The following is a 17756-nucleotide window of genomic DNA, read 5'->3' as shown; positions in this document are numbered from 1 at the left end:
AATGCATTTTTGAACACCCTCATAATGTAAAAGCTTGTTGTGAGAGCCTATATCATTACAACACCTAGTCATCCCACCAGTGTGTATATCCAGTGCAGCTACAAGGAAACAACTCGGCATTGCAGATGTTAATGACTTCAAGTTTGTCTCTTGTATGTAGAATGAGTGCTGGAATTTCATCCGTCTGTTGCAACCGCTCAACAATACGCACCTGTACGCGTGTGGAACCGGAGCATTTCATCCAGTGTGTGCCGCAATGCATGTTGGACCTCGAGCTGGGGTAAGTCTTTTGTTATTTACATCCAAAACGCATTGGTCACACTGTAAATGAGGTGTACTTCAATCCTTGATTATCATCTTCACCAGGAGAGAGGGTATTGCATTTGGGTCCATTTGTTTGTCTGTATGTCTGTATGTCTGTCGATCTGCACATAATGTGCTCATTTTGGACATTTTGGACACGTCTACCATTACACCCTTGCAGTTGTTAATGTACCTTCCTTAAAATGTCAGTTACTAGAATTTGCTTGTCAATGTAAACTCTCCATTGTACCTTTTAGAAAGAGTAGGCTGTTTTGTGCTGGCACCCTGGCCAAATTCAAAATTCCTGCCCCAAACTGTGGACAGAACTGCATCGACGGACCAGTCAGACATGATACAGTCAAAGGGAGGTGCTGAATCTGCATGAATGGGAATCAAATTCAGTGGAGCATGCATCTTTCCGCATTTAATCTCGTGCCCTTTTATATAAGTAAGTCAAGGCTCATGGAGGAGCTAAAAGACAGATGACAAGAGCTTTACAGACTGACGGAGGATAAAAGAGGAGCACGGAGTTAGAACACACATGGACACAATGCAATCGAGTTATGGGGCAAGAGTAGATGATGGATGAGAGAAGTACGGGGCAGGGGGTTGGGTGGAGTTCAGTGAGATTTCAATGGATCACAGGTGCAAATGGGAAAAAGCATGAGGTGATGTTTGATGACATGGTTGAAAGACTTTAAGGCAGAGTGCAAGAGGCAAAGGGAGTTGGTTCTATAGACAACATAATTGAGGGATGAAGGAATTGAGGTGAGCATCAAGTTTAGGCTTGGAAAAGAAAAGTAGGTGTGAACTTCAAGAAGAACGAGTGTCATTTGGGGAGGGTTGGGGAATTGGGGAATGCATGTGGATGGAAGAAAGAGAAGGTGGCTGTTTAAAGAGCCCAGAAGCGAGGCATCGGTAAACTTCAGAGTCTACCAACCTGCATATCACGAGCAAGAAGCAGACCCTGTGACTCGACCTGCTTGCCATGAGATGCCAGTTGTAAGAAAAACCATTGACTGGACCTCCTCAAGCGGAGAAAGATGAGAATCAGCTGCACCAGCTCAGAGTAGGGAGTCGTACTCGATAGTACTTCAGATGAAGGCCTTGCATACTGTGATTAGCTCTGCAGGGCTCAGAATGGACTTGGCTCTTTTGAGAATACCAAGGCGTAATCTGGTCTTGGAGGATATTTGTGAGATATTGTCTGAACAAGACAAGTTACGACCAATGTTGAGGTCAAGATGATTCAGGAATTGCATCTCTTCCAGAAGGTTACTATTAAAGTAAACCGAAAGGTTTGACAACCAGTTGTTCGATAGGAACAGCGTCAGAGATTAAGACTTTTCTGCTTCAAAAGACAAATGTCACGAGGCTCCCTGTCATGAGGCTCCCTCACTGAGAGGTAGCCGATCAATAACAAATTTATTTTTTTGATCTTCAAACACAGATGTCATGGCAGACTACCTATCAAAAGTGCTGTTTACTATTCTGTACATTGTGGAGTCAGAAAAATGCTACAGAGGAATTTCAAGGAAGCGGAGAAGTCAACGATGTAGTCAAAAAAATAGGGTGGTCCTACAACACTTTAATGTGGCACACGAACCTCAACAGGAAGATCACGAGACAGAATACCATGAAGAGCAACCCATTTTGAATAACAATGGCAAGCACCTTGGAAAGTATAAGCATGGATGCTGGATATTATTGAGGGTTCAAGAGAGGGCTGGGACCTCTTATTTGAGATTTAGGACATCCATCCATTGTTGAGTTGAAATAAGTAGCATGTCCATGTAAAGATATCCAGGGTGGGAGCTGAACTGATGATTGGAGATGACAGAGTTGTGGAAGAGATAAAACCTGATGTCTTCAGCTGTAAAAGACTCCATCACTGCTTATGATGGGTTGACGATAGACCGGTCTACAATCGGGTGGATCAGACTGGCAACTGTTGAGAAAACGGATGTAATAAAAATGAAATCAATGAACCAGAGTAGGAGTCATGGCAATTATTGTTTTTATTGATGTTTGTACATATTTTATGTTTTTGTTAATACTTACTGGTAAAGAAACAAAATATTATTTTTATCTATAAAATAATGTTTCCCATCTGAATTATTATTGGCGCTCTTTACCGATACACCAATAAAGCCATCAGATACTGCTCATGCGTAAGAACTATCATGATCAGGAACACATCTCCATATAAACAATGTTATATGCCCCCTTTTAGTGCATTAAAAGAAAAAATTGCTCTCTTCTCCAGAACGCACCCCGAGCACTAAGCGAGGTATTACTGTAATCGATTTACCTCTTTGGAAAGCTAGCATTCCATTTACTTGGATCAAAGATTCGTGTCCGTTCAATCATAAAGGTGACTGTTTCAATAACCCCTTTTTTCTGGGATTGAGGAAGAAAACTCAGGAATGGGAACTTAACGTAGCGGGTCTCCAGTAATATTTATTATTCTATGACAGCAGGAACGCTTTTCAAGTACATGGAAGCTGCACACAAAATTACATATAGTAATAATTCTTAAAGCAATAGAAAAATATATGAAAGTTTATGGAAGGAACAGACAATCAACAACATCCATGACAGCAGCAACACCAACAACATGTTATAAAAGATCATTTATCGCTTGTCTTTTAACTTCATTTTGCCTCCTCAATGACACTTCTTCTTCTCGTGTCGCTACATCTTCCTCGGCCACTGCAGGACGCAGGCTCTGGCATGTGGATTGAAAACTTCCAGGTCATCTGGTCTGCATGGCTCTGGCAGTAGAGGGCAGGGAAGGAGGTGCTCCATTGTTTGTGGGGCTTCTCCACAGTCGCATAGGTCATTGTCATTTGTGTCACAACCCCACAGATGTACTAAGGCCTTACATCTTCCGACTCCCACCCTAAGGCGATTAAGGCATAGCGAGATTGATCATGGCTTGCTAGCTGCTGGTGGCAGGGACTCTTTAGGGTTGAAAGACAACTTGTGAGGTTGAACTTTGAGTTGTCTCGTCCAGGCCCATATCCTGAGAGTGGGGATGTTACCTTTCAGGGGGAACTTAAAACATAATATTTATAATCGTACAATAAATAAAACATATCATCACAGAAAAAATGACAGCCAATCAATGAGCACCTGATTATTAGTTCAGTGAAACAAGTTAACCAAGATAAACCCTCTTTACACGTCGGACAGTTTATGCAGGAGTCCCAAAATGAGCCAGCTTGCCTTTCTGTGCAAACGTTTGTCCTGGGTTATCAGGAAGCCCCGTGACGGGACGTAACTCTGTCTTTTATTTTAATTGAGCCAGCTCCCTGCAAACAGTGTTGCTCAAACATTTCCTGTGATGGGGAAATTACTGCGAAGCTCACAGTGTGTCGACTCGAAACAGCCGTCGGCACCGTGCCTCGCCATCGGCAGGAGATTAATGGCAATTATTTCTGGACCGCAAGTATCTGGACGACAGAAAGAGGTTAAAGCGGTGGTGCCTTGAATATGGAGAGCGACACCTGAACGCTGCGAGGTATCGGTAGTTATACACCTGAACGACACCTGAACGCTGAGACGTCTCCACCAATGCGTTATAAAAGGGAATGCTGGCAAGGGTCTGTGGTTATTTATTTACCTGGTTTTCCTATTATTCTGCTGTCCCCTAGCCAAGCTTATGAAACGGGAAGATGCGACTAGAATCAAAAGTTTGTCCTAATGTCGCACGCCACCAATTCCTCCGGGATGAAGCCCTGCGTTATAACTCTTTATCTCGTCCCAGATTAGAGACTCTGTCAACAAAGCGTGAATTCATGGAAATTGTTTACTGGAGCATGGGAAGGAAGTGTGAGAGACACCAATTGGAAGACAAGGGAGGGAGTGTGCGCACAAGCAGCATGAAAACGCATCGTACCATAAAGAGCTTTCATTGTCACTGCCATCACAAGGCCGGAGCTGCTGTTAAGACCCCCCCCCCCCCCTCCCACTGCTAATCCTGTCGAAAGCCCGTTTTGTAGTCCCTGCTGCATTCCATGTTGGCCGCTGTGAAATTGGGTTATCTCTGCACCACAGTGCAGGAGCATGGGAAAAATGCCTGGCTCAATCATAGGCCTGCACACGCATGTTGAAGCACCAACACTGACAAACAGGACGACCTATTATCATAAGCATCATCGCAGATGAGATATGTTCCCAGTAGGCTGACTTGCATTTATTTTTCTTGTGCATCCTGGCTCCAGGTTTGCCCCTGAAGGTTACCTGCTTCGTTTAGGGCGGTTTTAACTCCAGTCTGCCATATTGCTTTCTACTCAGCACCGCATGGGTGTATTACTTTTTTTTTTAATTAAATAAGCATCTTAAACTCATCCAGGGACTCATACATACGTCACGAGTAGAGCAAGGAAATGAAGAGATGTCACTGTGCTTTTACATCATCTTTCGAACTGGGCGGATCCTGAGCTTAGCGCTCTGATGGTAACTTTTCTTTGCATTAATGTTTCAATGACTCACATTATTTTAGCTTCTCGAGTCAAGACCTCACGTCTTTTAACACACATTGCATCTTCAACATGTCGGTTTTGCTCTTTGGACTTGTCGGTTCTTAAATGGATTCCAAACAGCTTTCACACCTCTCAGATTGGAGTGAAGAAAACCACACAATTATCGGACATACTTGTGCTATCTGTGTACAATATAACAACAACATTGTCTTCTGACAGTTCCCTGAAATGAATGGGCAGACAGTAATATTCCATGTGCCGGAGCAGCGAGTCAGGTCAGGTCAAGGATGGGAGCATGAGCCGGAGCAGTGCGTCGCTGCGTCCACTTTTTGCTGGTACTCCAGGAGCCGCCATCTGGCCACCCTCCAGGCAGATGCCTAGGTCATCCCCATGTCCTTGATTTGCCGATGAACTTTCTACAACCATGAGGCTCTTGGTCAGCCTGTTGGCCTCCTCTTCTCACGAGACTCCCTCACCGAGCGAATCTGTTGAGCAGTATCAGCATCATGAAAATGCGCCACATGACCATACAGCCGCAGCTGACACTCACGGGCTATACAGGTAACAAATCTCAACTGAGTCTTTCTCAGCAACCGCTCGGTGGACACAAAGTCTGACCAGCGATCGCCAATGATTCTCTGAAGAGACCTGGTACCAAAGGAATTAACTCTTCGTCTCAGATCCCTGGTCAGAGTCCAAGTATCACATCCATAGAGCAAGACTGGAAGCACCAAGGACCTGAAGACTCGGACTTTCATCCTCTTGCACAGGTACCGACAGTGCCACACCCCATGATCCAGTGAATCCATGACTCCCAAGCCCGACCCAGATGTCTATGCACCTCTGGCTCATGGGTGTATGAAATCTCATGGGTATAAATTGAAGACACCGTGAGATGGTGGTGGGCAGCAGATTTTAATAGATGGAGCAAAGAGCATGAGACAACAGATCCAAGTAGAAGGTTCCACCTCCGAGTGAAGCGAGGGATAAATTTAATGGAGATATGTGTTAAGTTTACACTTGAAGAGGGTAACAAGGTAACGGTTTCTGGCACAAAGTCTATAACCTACAGCAGCAATGGTTGGGTCGCAAGGTGAGGAAATGGGAGTAGCTAGACCAGAGAAGAACTAGGTAAAAAAACCAACAAAACCGCCAATCTGTGGTTGTAGTGGTGGCCTATCGGTGAGGACACTGGGATGGCATCCCAGCGGCTGTGGGTTCAAAATCCATCTGAATGGGCTGGCAGGATAGTCTGGACGTGTGCACACTCACCTCTGAGATGTCGACCCGGGATTAGAATCTGAACCAAGCTATAAACTATCATCCCGGTGTTTCACGGACAAGGAAATACATCGATGTATACGCCTCCCTCGGATGGACGTTAAGCCTGGTGTCCTGTCTGCCAGCATTAGTTGGTGCATATTCAAAATCCCAAAATGTCTTCCTTGAAAAGTAGGCGAGCTATCGCCGGTATCCTGAACAAATTACAGATTCATGCTCTAACCTACAGGGGGCACTGCATCAGTGGCATAGCAGCACCCACCAGCACATTATGCAACAAGTAGCCATGCGGTGCATACGAAAGAAGAAAAATCCCTCTAAAGACAACTGAAATAAGAATTTGAATTCCAAGTTTCAGAAAGTTGGGCTCGTCTCAGGAGAACTTCCACAACACTCCAGGAATGTTCGTAAATTCCAAGCTGGTTCACGATAATAATCTTCAGGGTGAGGACACCTGATATGGTCTTCAGGGTGAGGACACATTGGTCGTGGTGCATGTGGAGGGTAACGGTGTGGGGAGGGTCTACACTGAACTTTTAAAGAGGAGGTACACATTGTTGGGGGGAACATTTGCAGGATTTGGGGTGGGGGTGATTTTTTTTTGAGGGATTCTGCGAAGGGTAGGAGTCAGTGTGGATTTCTAGAATGGAGCGATGGATGTGAACCAATGGTTGAAGTGGTGGTGTGGTAAGTAGTGGTCTGTGAATATGTCGGGGATCCCTGCATGATCATAGTGAGTGTATACGGTCAGGTGGCAGGATGCTTGATAGAAGGGGGAGACGAGATTCACGGTGGTTCTTGAGAAAGAAATTGGGCCTTTTCTACGGACTAGAAACTGAGGATGTAGCTGGAGGTTGGGGCAGTAGGGGGTGGTTAATTGAAGGGAAAGGTTGAAGGTGTTGTACATGAATGCCAGAAGCTTGAATGGAAAGATAGAAGAGCTTGAAGTGAGGATGGATGGTGGGTGAAGGGTATGGCATCGTTGCTGTAAGCGAGATGTGGTTTCGTGAGCAATCCAACCAGATGACAGGAATTCAAGGCTACAAGGTTTGCAGGTGTGATAGGAAAGATAAGAGGGGAGGAGGGGTGCCAATCTGGGTGAAATCCAGTGTTGTATCAAGAGAAAGTCATGCTATTGAGGAGGGGATTTAATGGCGAGGATTCTGTGTGGATAGAGATTAGATATTTGAAGAATAGTAAGATACTTGTAGGATGCTTTTACAGGCCTCCTTTTGTGAGGGAAAAGCAGGAAAGATGGATATGTGAAGAATTCGGAAGGGCATGTGATAAGGTAAGAGTTTTGATGATGGGGGATTTTTACTTGCCGCAGTGATAAATTGGGTGTAGGAAGGAACAAGGAAAGGGCAGAGCAGATGAGGATTTATTTTTCACCTCGTCCAGGATTGCTTTTTAACCCAGTTTGTACAAAAGCTCACGAGGGGGAAGTGCAGTGTTTGACCTCTTTTTGAGGAACTATCCCAATATGGTGGAGGAGGCGGAGGTCAGAGAGCATCTGGGGTCTAGCGACCATAACGTAGTATGCGTGGTTCTACTGTTGAGATGTGAAGTTTTGGAGGGGGATAATTAATAAATTGAAAGAGGTGGTGTTAACATTGTATAGCAACTAAGTGAGGCCACATCTAGAAAATTGCGTTCAGCTTTAGTGACCACATCTGAGGAAGCACGTAGCTGTCATAGAGCACAAGATTGATTGCAGATCAAACGAGACTAAGCTATGAGGAACATTTGAAGGAGACAAGACTTTACACATTTGAAAGGAGGTGATTTCGAAGAGATCTGCTGGAAATTTATTTTAAAAAATAACTAGATGACCCATGAACCCGTTGGGTTCCCGTTGTGACAGCGGTTGATGAAAAAAATCATTTCAAGAAAAAAAAGATAGCTCCAGCGAGAACTATACCACTGAGGTTGTTTGCATTGATCAAATTCTTCACTGAGTACTTCACTATCAAAGAGTACTTCACTGAATCGGGAATTGATTTTTTCATCATTTTTTTCATTGTCCGATTTGAACGAAACTTGATACTGCACACCGCAGGTGAATGGTAAGTTAGGTGGCCCTAAAATTTTTGTGCTATCGTGTACCGTCTTGGCTGTATTTTGGGAACATACAGACATATATATATATATATATATATATATATATATATATATATTATATATATATATACATACATACAAGATGAGAGTTTTCGTGATATATAGATGAAGAGGGGTTGGATCGGTTTAACTGGGACTTTGGTGGGTACCTGGATACATTGGAGGTTGAGCGGCACGGGAATATTTGCTTGTGTGGGTTGTAGGTAGCTGAAATGTGCATGGGTGGTGATACTGAGGTTGGTGTAACGCAGATATCAGACATGATGGGCAAACTAGCCTCCTCCTGCACCAAAGTTCCTTGTGCATCTTTGTGGATGTCCTCCTCAACACTCGGCCACCACTCGGCTACCACTCGACTAACACTGCGCGCACAAGACCAAATTTTTTGGTGATATTTCCAGTTACCCTTTATTAAAACATGACTATTTATTAAGTGGACAACAAATCACCACATCCACAAAAGAGTCATTTAGAATTTTATTTAAAATTTACAAGTGTAAATATAAGAAGTACATAAGTAATCAAATACAAACATAAATTTGATCGATTATACACTAGTCGCATCCACATCTGCGATCTGCAATACGTACGTGGGATTTCAAAGCATTTTGCCAAATGCTCCTGAATCTGAGAAGGTGTTCGTGTTTTTAAATGTTGGTTCCAGTCGGTGTCTGACATTCTTCCCCAGCTGAGAGCGTTTCCTGATGACCTCTGAAACATTTGACAAAAAAGGGAAACTTTTGTCGACTTCCTCCAACTCTCTTCGAAATGTATAAAGATTGATAAGTGGATATACCCCTGAAACATACACAGAACCGAGTAGAAACGGGTGGAGAGCATTAGATAGCTGGTCAGGAGAGAACCATCTGCGAGCATATAAAAACAAATATAATGGAGCTTTATTGTTGTAGTTGTCATTGTTGTCATAAAAAAACCTCCAGAGAGATTGATGGAAAACAATAAAGAATGATAGACGTAAACACTGCTAGTTGGGTGACTCTCGTGCCCTTTGAGATGATAAACTATTGCTATTTCATCGTGGCAGTAAAGGTAGATGTGAACTGATAATAAATTTTTCACTGTAAGACATAAAAATGAATCTTTCATGGACGATCACATTTTGATCTCGATGGAAATGCTTTGAAAACCAAGTATTGGTGTTCTTCTGCAACTCAGTGATCGGGGTGACCTACAAAACACTCAGCAAACCTCTTTGCTCTTAGTATTTAAGGATATACAAGCCCATCATACTTGAACCATGTCACAATCCCATGAGTTCATGGTACGAGTTTATTGAGATAAGTCAGGCTTTGGGGGGTGGGGTCCAGAGGAGAACAGCGGGAGGAAACATCATCAAGGATATATATATATATATGTATATATATATATATATATATATATATATATATATATATATATATATATATATATATATATATATATATATATATATATATATATATATATATATATATATATATCAGCAAATACAATCCATCGCTTAGCTGATGGGGTTATTAAAGGGGTGAGAGGGAGAGGAGAGCGAGGATAGAGGGAGGGAGAGGAGAGGAGACCATATTAGTCCAGCAGTCAAATGAAGATTTTATGGTGAACCTTTGAAAGTGGTGTATAGTTTTGTTCTTGGTATCACTTAAAAGCTCAGAACCTCCACATTAACAATCTGCTGGGTGACATCTTGTCACCCTGAAGCATTCAGTAATTCAATATGGCGTCCAAGATGGTTGCCAAAATTATTACAACAAAATCAGATTTATTTACATGATTATATAATTAATGATACTCAAATACCTAGACATTTTTTTTACAACTTAATATTTTTTTTTTACATGATTTTACAATCAATGATGTTGTTTTTGAATTTATATTTTGTTTTGGTTTTTTTCTCGGGTGCAAGAAATCTGCTATTTTACCGGGAAATTTAACTGTGAAGGTCAAAACGAACATATTGATTGAAAGTGGACCAAGCCAAATTTCAAAACATCATAAAATGCAGTGAAATATATTGTGATGGGAGAGCAAATCAGCTTGAGAGAAAACTTTAATAAAGATAAAAAAACCCTAAAATACTGTCATAACAACTGTGCTTCAACATATGCCTCGAACACACTGATCATTATATGATGATTACGCACCATAGAGATGTGCCATCTTCATATGGCCCTGCAGAACAAGACTTCACCAACTTCAGAGAACAAGACTGTCACAAGATTCACATTTTTCATTTCTTAAACATTGCATATCTTGTGGTGAAGACTGGATCTTAACCACCCAAGATCCCAGAAATCCTACAAGGTGGATGCCAACTTACCTGTGTCGTAAAGTCCGAAGTACAAGAAACAAGAAGTCATGTTAACAGTCCATTTTAAAAGCATTCACAGAGAGAAATGATGAATGGGCAGCTAAAGTAAGACTACGTCTGGATGGAGCTGTTAGTGACCTTCACTCTGAAGAATGTCGACTGCAGGTCAAAGTTTATGTCATCCAAGTTTGTGGCTTTAACTGCCAAGTCATCTTTACAAGGTGAAGACAAAGACGTTGCTTTTGGATGTCTTGTTCAGTGTATGCAACCAGACAAAACACGCATTAGGAATTCTGTCGAACGATTTCAAACTTACAAAGATTTGAATGGGTGTATCTTGTTTGGATAGGCATTGATTAAGGAACCTTGTGATAATTTTGATGATTATCTTGTGATGCTTGCATCGTCAGGCTTAGCAAGTGTCTTTATCTTTCGAAGCCAAGCATCAAATATCATAAAATTAGTTGATGAGAAGGAGGAAGATTTAGATACAGCTGTTACGAATGTTGGTAAGAGTATCGCACAGAATGTAAAGGATATTGAAATCGAAAAATCTACCTATACAATGCAGCTCAGTTCAGATACTGCTGCTGAAGCAGTAAGTGACACTCTTTTGGAACTTCTTGCGAGGTTCTCTCCAAAACTAGATAGGTCTCTACATGCTACTCTTATGGGATCTATTGTTACTTGTGTACTCAAGAATCATCCCACAAGCCTTCAGATTGCTCTTGGTGTTTTGATGAGAGAATCTAAACAGCTCATCAAGCAGTTACACACTTTCAATCTAACTTGTTCAGATGATGAAGCGCTACGTTTGAAGAAATCAGCGGCACTTGTAGCAACAGAAAATGCTGATTTAAAGGGAATCTGAAAAAAAGCTGAATCTGGACTTGTGCAAGTAATAGTCGACAATTTTGATGCTGATCTTCATTTGCAAAATGGTAAATTGTCGACACATTCTTTATCTGTCTAAGTTCCTCAAACGGGTCAGGAAGAAATAACTCGTGATGAAATACCCGAAGTTGACTGAATAAAGAAAGCTGAAATGTGCTCAGAAATTTGAGTATCACTTCCAAGTTGAGGGCTATATAGCACACTGGCGGGGTATGCTTACACATTGTAAGCAATTGTCTCGGGACACTCACCTGCATTAATTTTTATTTATTTATTTATTTATATTTTCATTTCGGGATTCTTTCCAACGTTTCTGTGATTTTTCCCGGTGTGTCAGCTTTGATGTCCATCAGCATGTGAAATTACAGTTTTCCGCGTCGCCCAGAAGGTACCGACCGTTAATATCAGTCAGTGTGTCAGTGAGTGGTTAGAATGAGCTTTATATTTTAGATTATATATATTATATATTTGGTAGCTATCTTGGATGCCATCCATATTGAATTACTGGAAATGATCAAGGGTGACAAGATGTCACCTGGCAGATTCTTAATGTGGAGATTCTGAGCTCTCAAACGATCCCAAAAACAAAACTATAGCCCACTTTTAAAGGTTAAACCCAGTATCTGCCAGACTAATATAGCCCTTTATCCCCAATGCTTCCTGGTACTTATCCAACCCAAATTTAAACCTGTCTATGACTGCTGGTTGCCACTACCTTTCCATCAATACCGTTCCATGTATTAACTACTCTCCGTGTGAAAGGTTGCCTTATCTACCCTGCCATCCTAACTCTCCTCTTCTTTACTCTACTGACCATTCAAGGGGTTCCACAAACATACAAACCCAACTTTGTTTTCAGATCAAGTCGTTTAAGATTTTGGCATTTCTAAATAACCTGGTGCTGTTCATTTATTCATGTACACAAACAGATCTTGTGAAACGATGTCCAATTGATATAAATGGACTTATCCGCTGAAAAATGATACATTCTCATTAGAGAGGGTTAGTTGGGGAAGTTCATCCCGAACTTCATCTCGTTAAAATGTATTTATTCTCTTATTAGTGTGATCAAACTCCTTTATCTTTCGAACCAATTATTTTTCCAACTTTGTATTTGGTTCATGAGTTCATTAATTATTTACAAATGTCGGGACCCGAATTAAAGGCATCTCCTCTGCTTCCTGTAATTTATGGAATCCCATCTTTTACCGCATTGAGTTAATTATTTAAGGCTTTATTTCTGTCTCGAGCATTATTAATTATTTTTCTCTGTGATTCCGTGGGGGGTGGTCTTTGAAAGACCATCGATAAATAATCATCAAGTATTATTTAAATGAAAGCATCGCCTGTTGTTTGAGAGTTCGGGTAAACAGGACATGTACGGTCGTCGTTTGATCCCCAGATGATGAGATGCTAAAGCTTCCCTTCAATTAATTGAACCATAGGTTGGCAACCATTGCACACACTTGATGGACATGATGACATCCTGTGTTGAAGTTTCAATTCTGTTTTTGAGATGACACCCTCTTTTGATGATACTCCCAGAATCCAGGATCACTGCTCATCTCCAGCCATTCGTTGCTCTTTATCTCCACCTGTGGAATGAACTTCCACATTCTCTTCAATCTCATTCTTCCCTCCAGTTCTTCAAGACAGTTGTTCACCACCATCTCAGATCATAAACCATGATCTTTTCTACCCTCACCAACCCTCCCCAAGCCCACCTTTTTCCAAGTTTCCAGTTTTGCCTTCCTGAGAGGTTGCTTCTGTATTCATCTTGTCTGCATCCTGTTCCCCCCCACCCCTGATCCCTCATACTTCCCACATCCCCTATTTCTCCAAGTCTCCCCCTATTTTGTCCCAAACAACCCTGCTGTTGGTGTTTCCATACTCTCTATCTACTGTTCCTTTTGTTCTGTTACATCTGGATCCTTTAAGCCTGGTGTTGGCTTATTGGTTAGGGTGGCTGGCTGAGGATCTTAGGGTCCTGATTTTGAGCCTGGTTTGCTGCTGAATTAACACCAGGTGGGGTTGACTCGGCCTGTCAGACTTCTGAGGTCGGCGAAATGAGTACCAGTGTACTGGTAGAGGGGTACAGCATCAGCGGCACAGCTGCACTTCCAAGAAATGATGGCGACCCAGCAGCCAAGCTGCCATGTGCAAGAACAGAACACATCTTGATCCATTCTATGTTCTAGCTCCTCCAGGAGCCTTGACTTTGTTTTTAAAAAAATACTCTTTTACAATGGAGGCTTGACAACTGTAATCAATGAGTTGAACCAGAGTGAAAGTCATACAAGCAATGACAAATCGAACAACAAAAGGATTCACCGTTTACGTTGTGATTCCTGGTGCGTTTCAGGAAGTGATGCCCTGATCAACTGCAGCACATTATCAGGCACCATATGATCTGTGGTTCGGAAATAACCTTCCATCATCCAAGGCCTTAAATTACAACACACGTCGACAGCAGATGAACGATCCGTCATGATCTTCTACATCTCAGGCCTCTGTCATAAATCATTCCAAAATTATCAATCGGTAAATGTTTGGACAATTTGCTCATCTCAATCTGGACAACAATTTTCAACTTTGTTTTAACTCCCCCCTTTCACCAACATTTGGGGCCCTTGACTTGAGTATTCTGAACACACGGCTTGTTGCCCTTCGAATCAAAATCCCACAAAAGATCAACAATTCGTGATTGGACCCATTTTTACTGCTGGCCACAAGCTCCATCACATATTGAGTCATACAGGCTCTTGTCTTTCAATTATTTACTTTATTGGTCTGTTTATGTCTTTCAGCCATGTTAAATATGTTCACAATTTGGGCTTTCGGGTCATTTGTATTATGTATTTTATCCTCCCCTCTTGGATTTTCGTGAACCATCAAGCCTTTATTTGGTTGTGTGAATCGTTAATATCTATGACCCATCTGATCATCTCTTTCTTTTCAATATCGACCCTTCAGTTTTATTTTTTTTAGGCTTTCATTCTTTTTTGAGTCGACGATGGTTGCGGTTGAAGGGGTCGTGGGAGTGCCACGACCGGGACAGCTTTTGAGCTTGTTGCATCGCAATATGCTCCATCCCATCGATGGACATTAAGCGAAGTGCTCCGTAGTTGGAAGTTGGTGGACGTTAAAGTTCCCATGTGCGTCTTTCGCAAAGAGTGGATGAGTTATCACCGACATCCTGAACAAGTTACAAATTCCTGCTCTCGATGCCGCTGGGAAGCCAATGCCAATTTACTGGGACAACAAAGGCAAACAAACCTATGCAATCCCGCCATGGCTCTTTGCGGCAGTACTGACCCTGCCTTCGAGTACACCAACTCAAGAGACGAGACCCCGTTGTGACTTCAATAATTTCAAACGAACTCCAAAAAAATCTCCTGCTGCCAACATCCAGTCAATCTAATCAAAAAAAGAATGTTAGAATTACAAAGTGGGATGTCAAATGGATTTTCCATGACCGAGTAAAGAGTGCCAATGTGTATTACAAATAACGACAGCTAGACCTTCACAGGAGGAAATATAAATGGAGGAGTTCCAAGGTTTTAAATAACAATGTCATTTCGGTTGTCAAGCGTAACTGTGGCGTTGTGAAGGGCTAAATGGATTTTTCATCAGCATCATGAGAGAGGAGTACGGAATATCAGCTCTTCCACTGCATCGTTCAGACTCAAAATGGGACTTGAACCTACAGTTCAGATTCATAGGTTCAAATGCCATATATCCAAAATTAAACTCTTCATCACAGATAGGTTGGTGGCCTCTCTGTGTTCTACCACCTCCTTTTTGTGCTGCATGGTGCACACGGTCTCCCAGTAACCCTCGTCTTGTTAAACTCCAAAAATCCAGGCTCACTGCTCACCTCCACTCATTAGTTTCTCTTTTCTCTCACCTGTGGAACAAACTTCCCCAATCTGTTCAGTCCCATTCTTCCCTCCAAGGATTCATAACACCTGTTCACCACGACATCAAATCACTCCCATGCAGACTCATGATCTCTTAACTACCCAAAAATGATCCCCTCCCAAAGCACTCTCTTTTTCCAGGTTATTGTGATTTTTTTTTAGTCCTTCTTCCTTTCCTCTTTTTCATTGTTAGTTGCCTGTTAATTCGTTCCATTTCTGTTTAATCCCCACCTTCCCCTTTCCCTTCTCGCTATGTTTCATTCAGCTTGTGTGCAGCTTGTTCACCCCTCTGTGTCTTCTCTCCCTCCCCTTGATCTCACCCTCCCTTATACTCTGTTGTGAGTGTTTCCCCCTTTCCATGTTGTTGCCTTCGATTCTGCTCTACCTCTTCCATGAGCCTCGACCATGCATATAAAACAATTAAATACTCTGTCTCACCCTCCGGTTCTTTTATCTTGTCTTCCTGTTTTTGTTCTCCATTTTCACTCTCAACTCCTCAATTCTTCCTGAGTGCTCTATTGCTTCATTCGTATACCTTTCACATTTAAAAAAAAAAAAAAATTTCCCCCTCATTCCACGTTCGCATTTCTCTCCCGATATTATTGACGTGCTCTTCGGTCTTCCTATCAAAGGTTTCCAAGGTGCGAAGTTTCATTATGGAGAAGCAGAGTGGGGAGAGCGGACGAGGGAAGAGTCCGTACGACCCCAAACAACAAACGACATCAGTCATTGTAGGTACGTGGCTTTAACCACCAACATCCAACCATCTCACTTGCTCATTTCAGTTTCCTGTCCTGCTCCCTCTCTTCTTTCCTGGTCATTCATTCCTTTGATGTTTGTCCCACTGAAAGTTCTACCTCACTCTTCCATGAGCCATCACTCCTGTAAGTTAATAATAAAACAATTGAAGGACATAACATCATTTATTGGACTATGGTGAGTGTTGTTGTTTTTGTTGTTCCATTTTTGATTCTTCCCCAGTTTTCTGTTCCACTTCTGTGATTCATAGTTTACAGATATATTCAGCTTGTTCGCATACTGTCCTTCTTCGCCTTGTCCTTTTGTACTCCTGGTTTCCCTCGATTTTGTCCCTCTACCTTGCTCTCAGGATGTGCCATCCTCCCCTTCCTTATTCGTACTGTTCTTTCCTTCTGTTATTTCCTGGTCTGTTTGGTGTTCTAGCTCCACCACGAGCCTCGACTCTGCGTACAAAGACGATTATAATCTTGGTCGTTGATTCACTTCCCAAAGCATTGGGTCCTGGAGTTGGAGATTAAACAAAAATGTCTCCTCTTCGCATCCCGGTGTGTTCCCAGGAGATGAACTCTACGCCGGTGTGGCCTCAGATTTCATGGGTCGTGACTTTGCCATCTTCCGCACCCTGGGCGTACGGCCAGCCATACGCACGGAGCAGCACAACTCCCGCTGGCTCAACGGTAGCGCACACCGTCACGAGGACACACCACCACCACAACTCGTATTGATCAACACCGACAAGCCATTACTCTCGTGCACAGACATGAAAGATTCCTCTCTCGATTCAGAAGTCTCTTTACATCTTTTCACCAGTTGCATACTGCGTATTGAATTGATCTTTCAGGAATACTCGCATTGTGCGCTCACGAGTGTTTTTGTGATTGTTTGTTCGTTGGAGGGATCGATTCGACCTTCATGATTTCACTTTGCCCTCTTATGGTGAACAATACATGGGGTTCACTTCCAGATTTCTTTCCAAATAAACTTATGGGAATGTAACTGAACATTAGATTTTGTGCTTTTCTTCCACCTAATGGTCACTTTTTATTGGTGCGTTGCAGCGTATTGTCGGAAGACAAAAAATAATTATGTTCGGTTTACTTTTCCTTTTTAAATATTGGGAATGTTAAAGCTTGTTTCAATATCACAGGAGATCCACGAGCTATTAGTTTGGTGTTATTCTATTTTGATATGCATTAAAATAAGATAAAAAAGTTGAAGTTCCTGGAATGGACTTTTGTTTATTTTTGGTAAAATGATTATCAACAGAGTGGTGTTCATGATGAAACAATGTGATTAGTCTGTTAAGCCTGTTTTGCACTCTTTATAAGTATGTCTCGTGCACCTGTCTTTGTGGTGCTCCATGAAGGCCACTCTTTGGATAAAAGCTTAAACTTAACAACTTGTGCGTACAGAATGTAGGCTCATGGAAGAACGAGGTAAGAGAGTGGAAAAAAAGGCAACGCACTGACAGTGGGGTAACAAACAGATATAATAAGCAAGGGAAAGAAAGGGAAAATAGTAGATGAGGAAGGGAGGAAGCACAGTGAGGATGACAAAGGATGAATGTGAGGGGAGTAGAACAAAGGAGAAAACAAGACTAAGACTCACCAACACAAGGCCTAGCCAAAACCTAGACAAACACAAACTGAAAATGGATACAAGAGGGACGAG

The 17756-nt window shown here is 42.1% G+C and overlaps 1 protein-coding gene across 2 annotated transcripts in view; it reads left to right on the top strand.

The window, feature by feature from the left end:
- LOC147033460 (semaphorin-3A-like) overlaps positions 1-17756 on the top strand; it is a 226025-nt gene that overhangs the window by 176690 nt on the left and 31579 nt on the right. For both annotated transcript variants that reach the window (XM_085871648.1, XM_085871647.1), the window contains exons 6-8: positions 161-280; positions 15959-16061; positions 16643-16762. In XM_085871648.1, coding sequence (XP_085727774.1) covers positions 161-280; positions 15959-16061; positions 16643-16762 — 343 coding nt within the window. The remainder of the gene's footprint in view (positions 1-160; positions 281-15958; positions 16062-16642; positions 16763-17756) is intronic.

The sequence above is a fragment of the Eptatretus burgeri genome, chromosome 2 (assembly GCF_056783735.1).
Source record: "Eptatretus burgeri isolate ZD-2024b chromosome 2, Ebu_testis_v1, whole genome shotgun sequence".
NCBI lineage: Eukaryota > Metazoa > Chordata > Myxini > Myxiniformes > Myxinidae > Eptatretus > Eptatretus burgeri.
The sequence above is the reverse complement of the archived record's forward strand: the minus strand, read 5'-3'. Positions and strand labels throughout refer to the sequence as shown.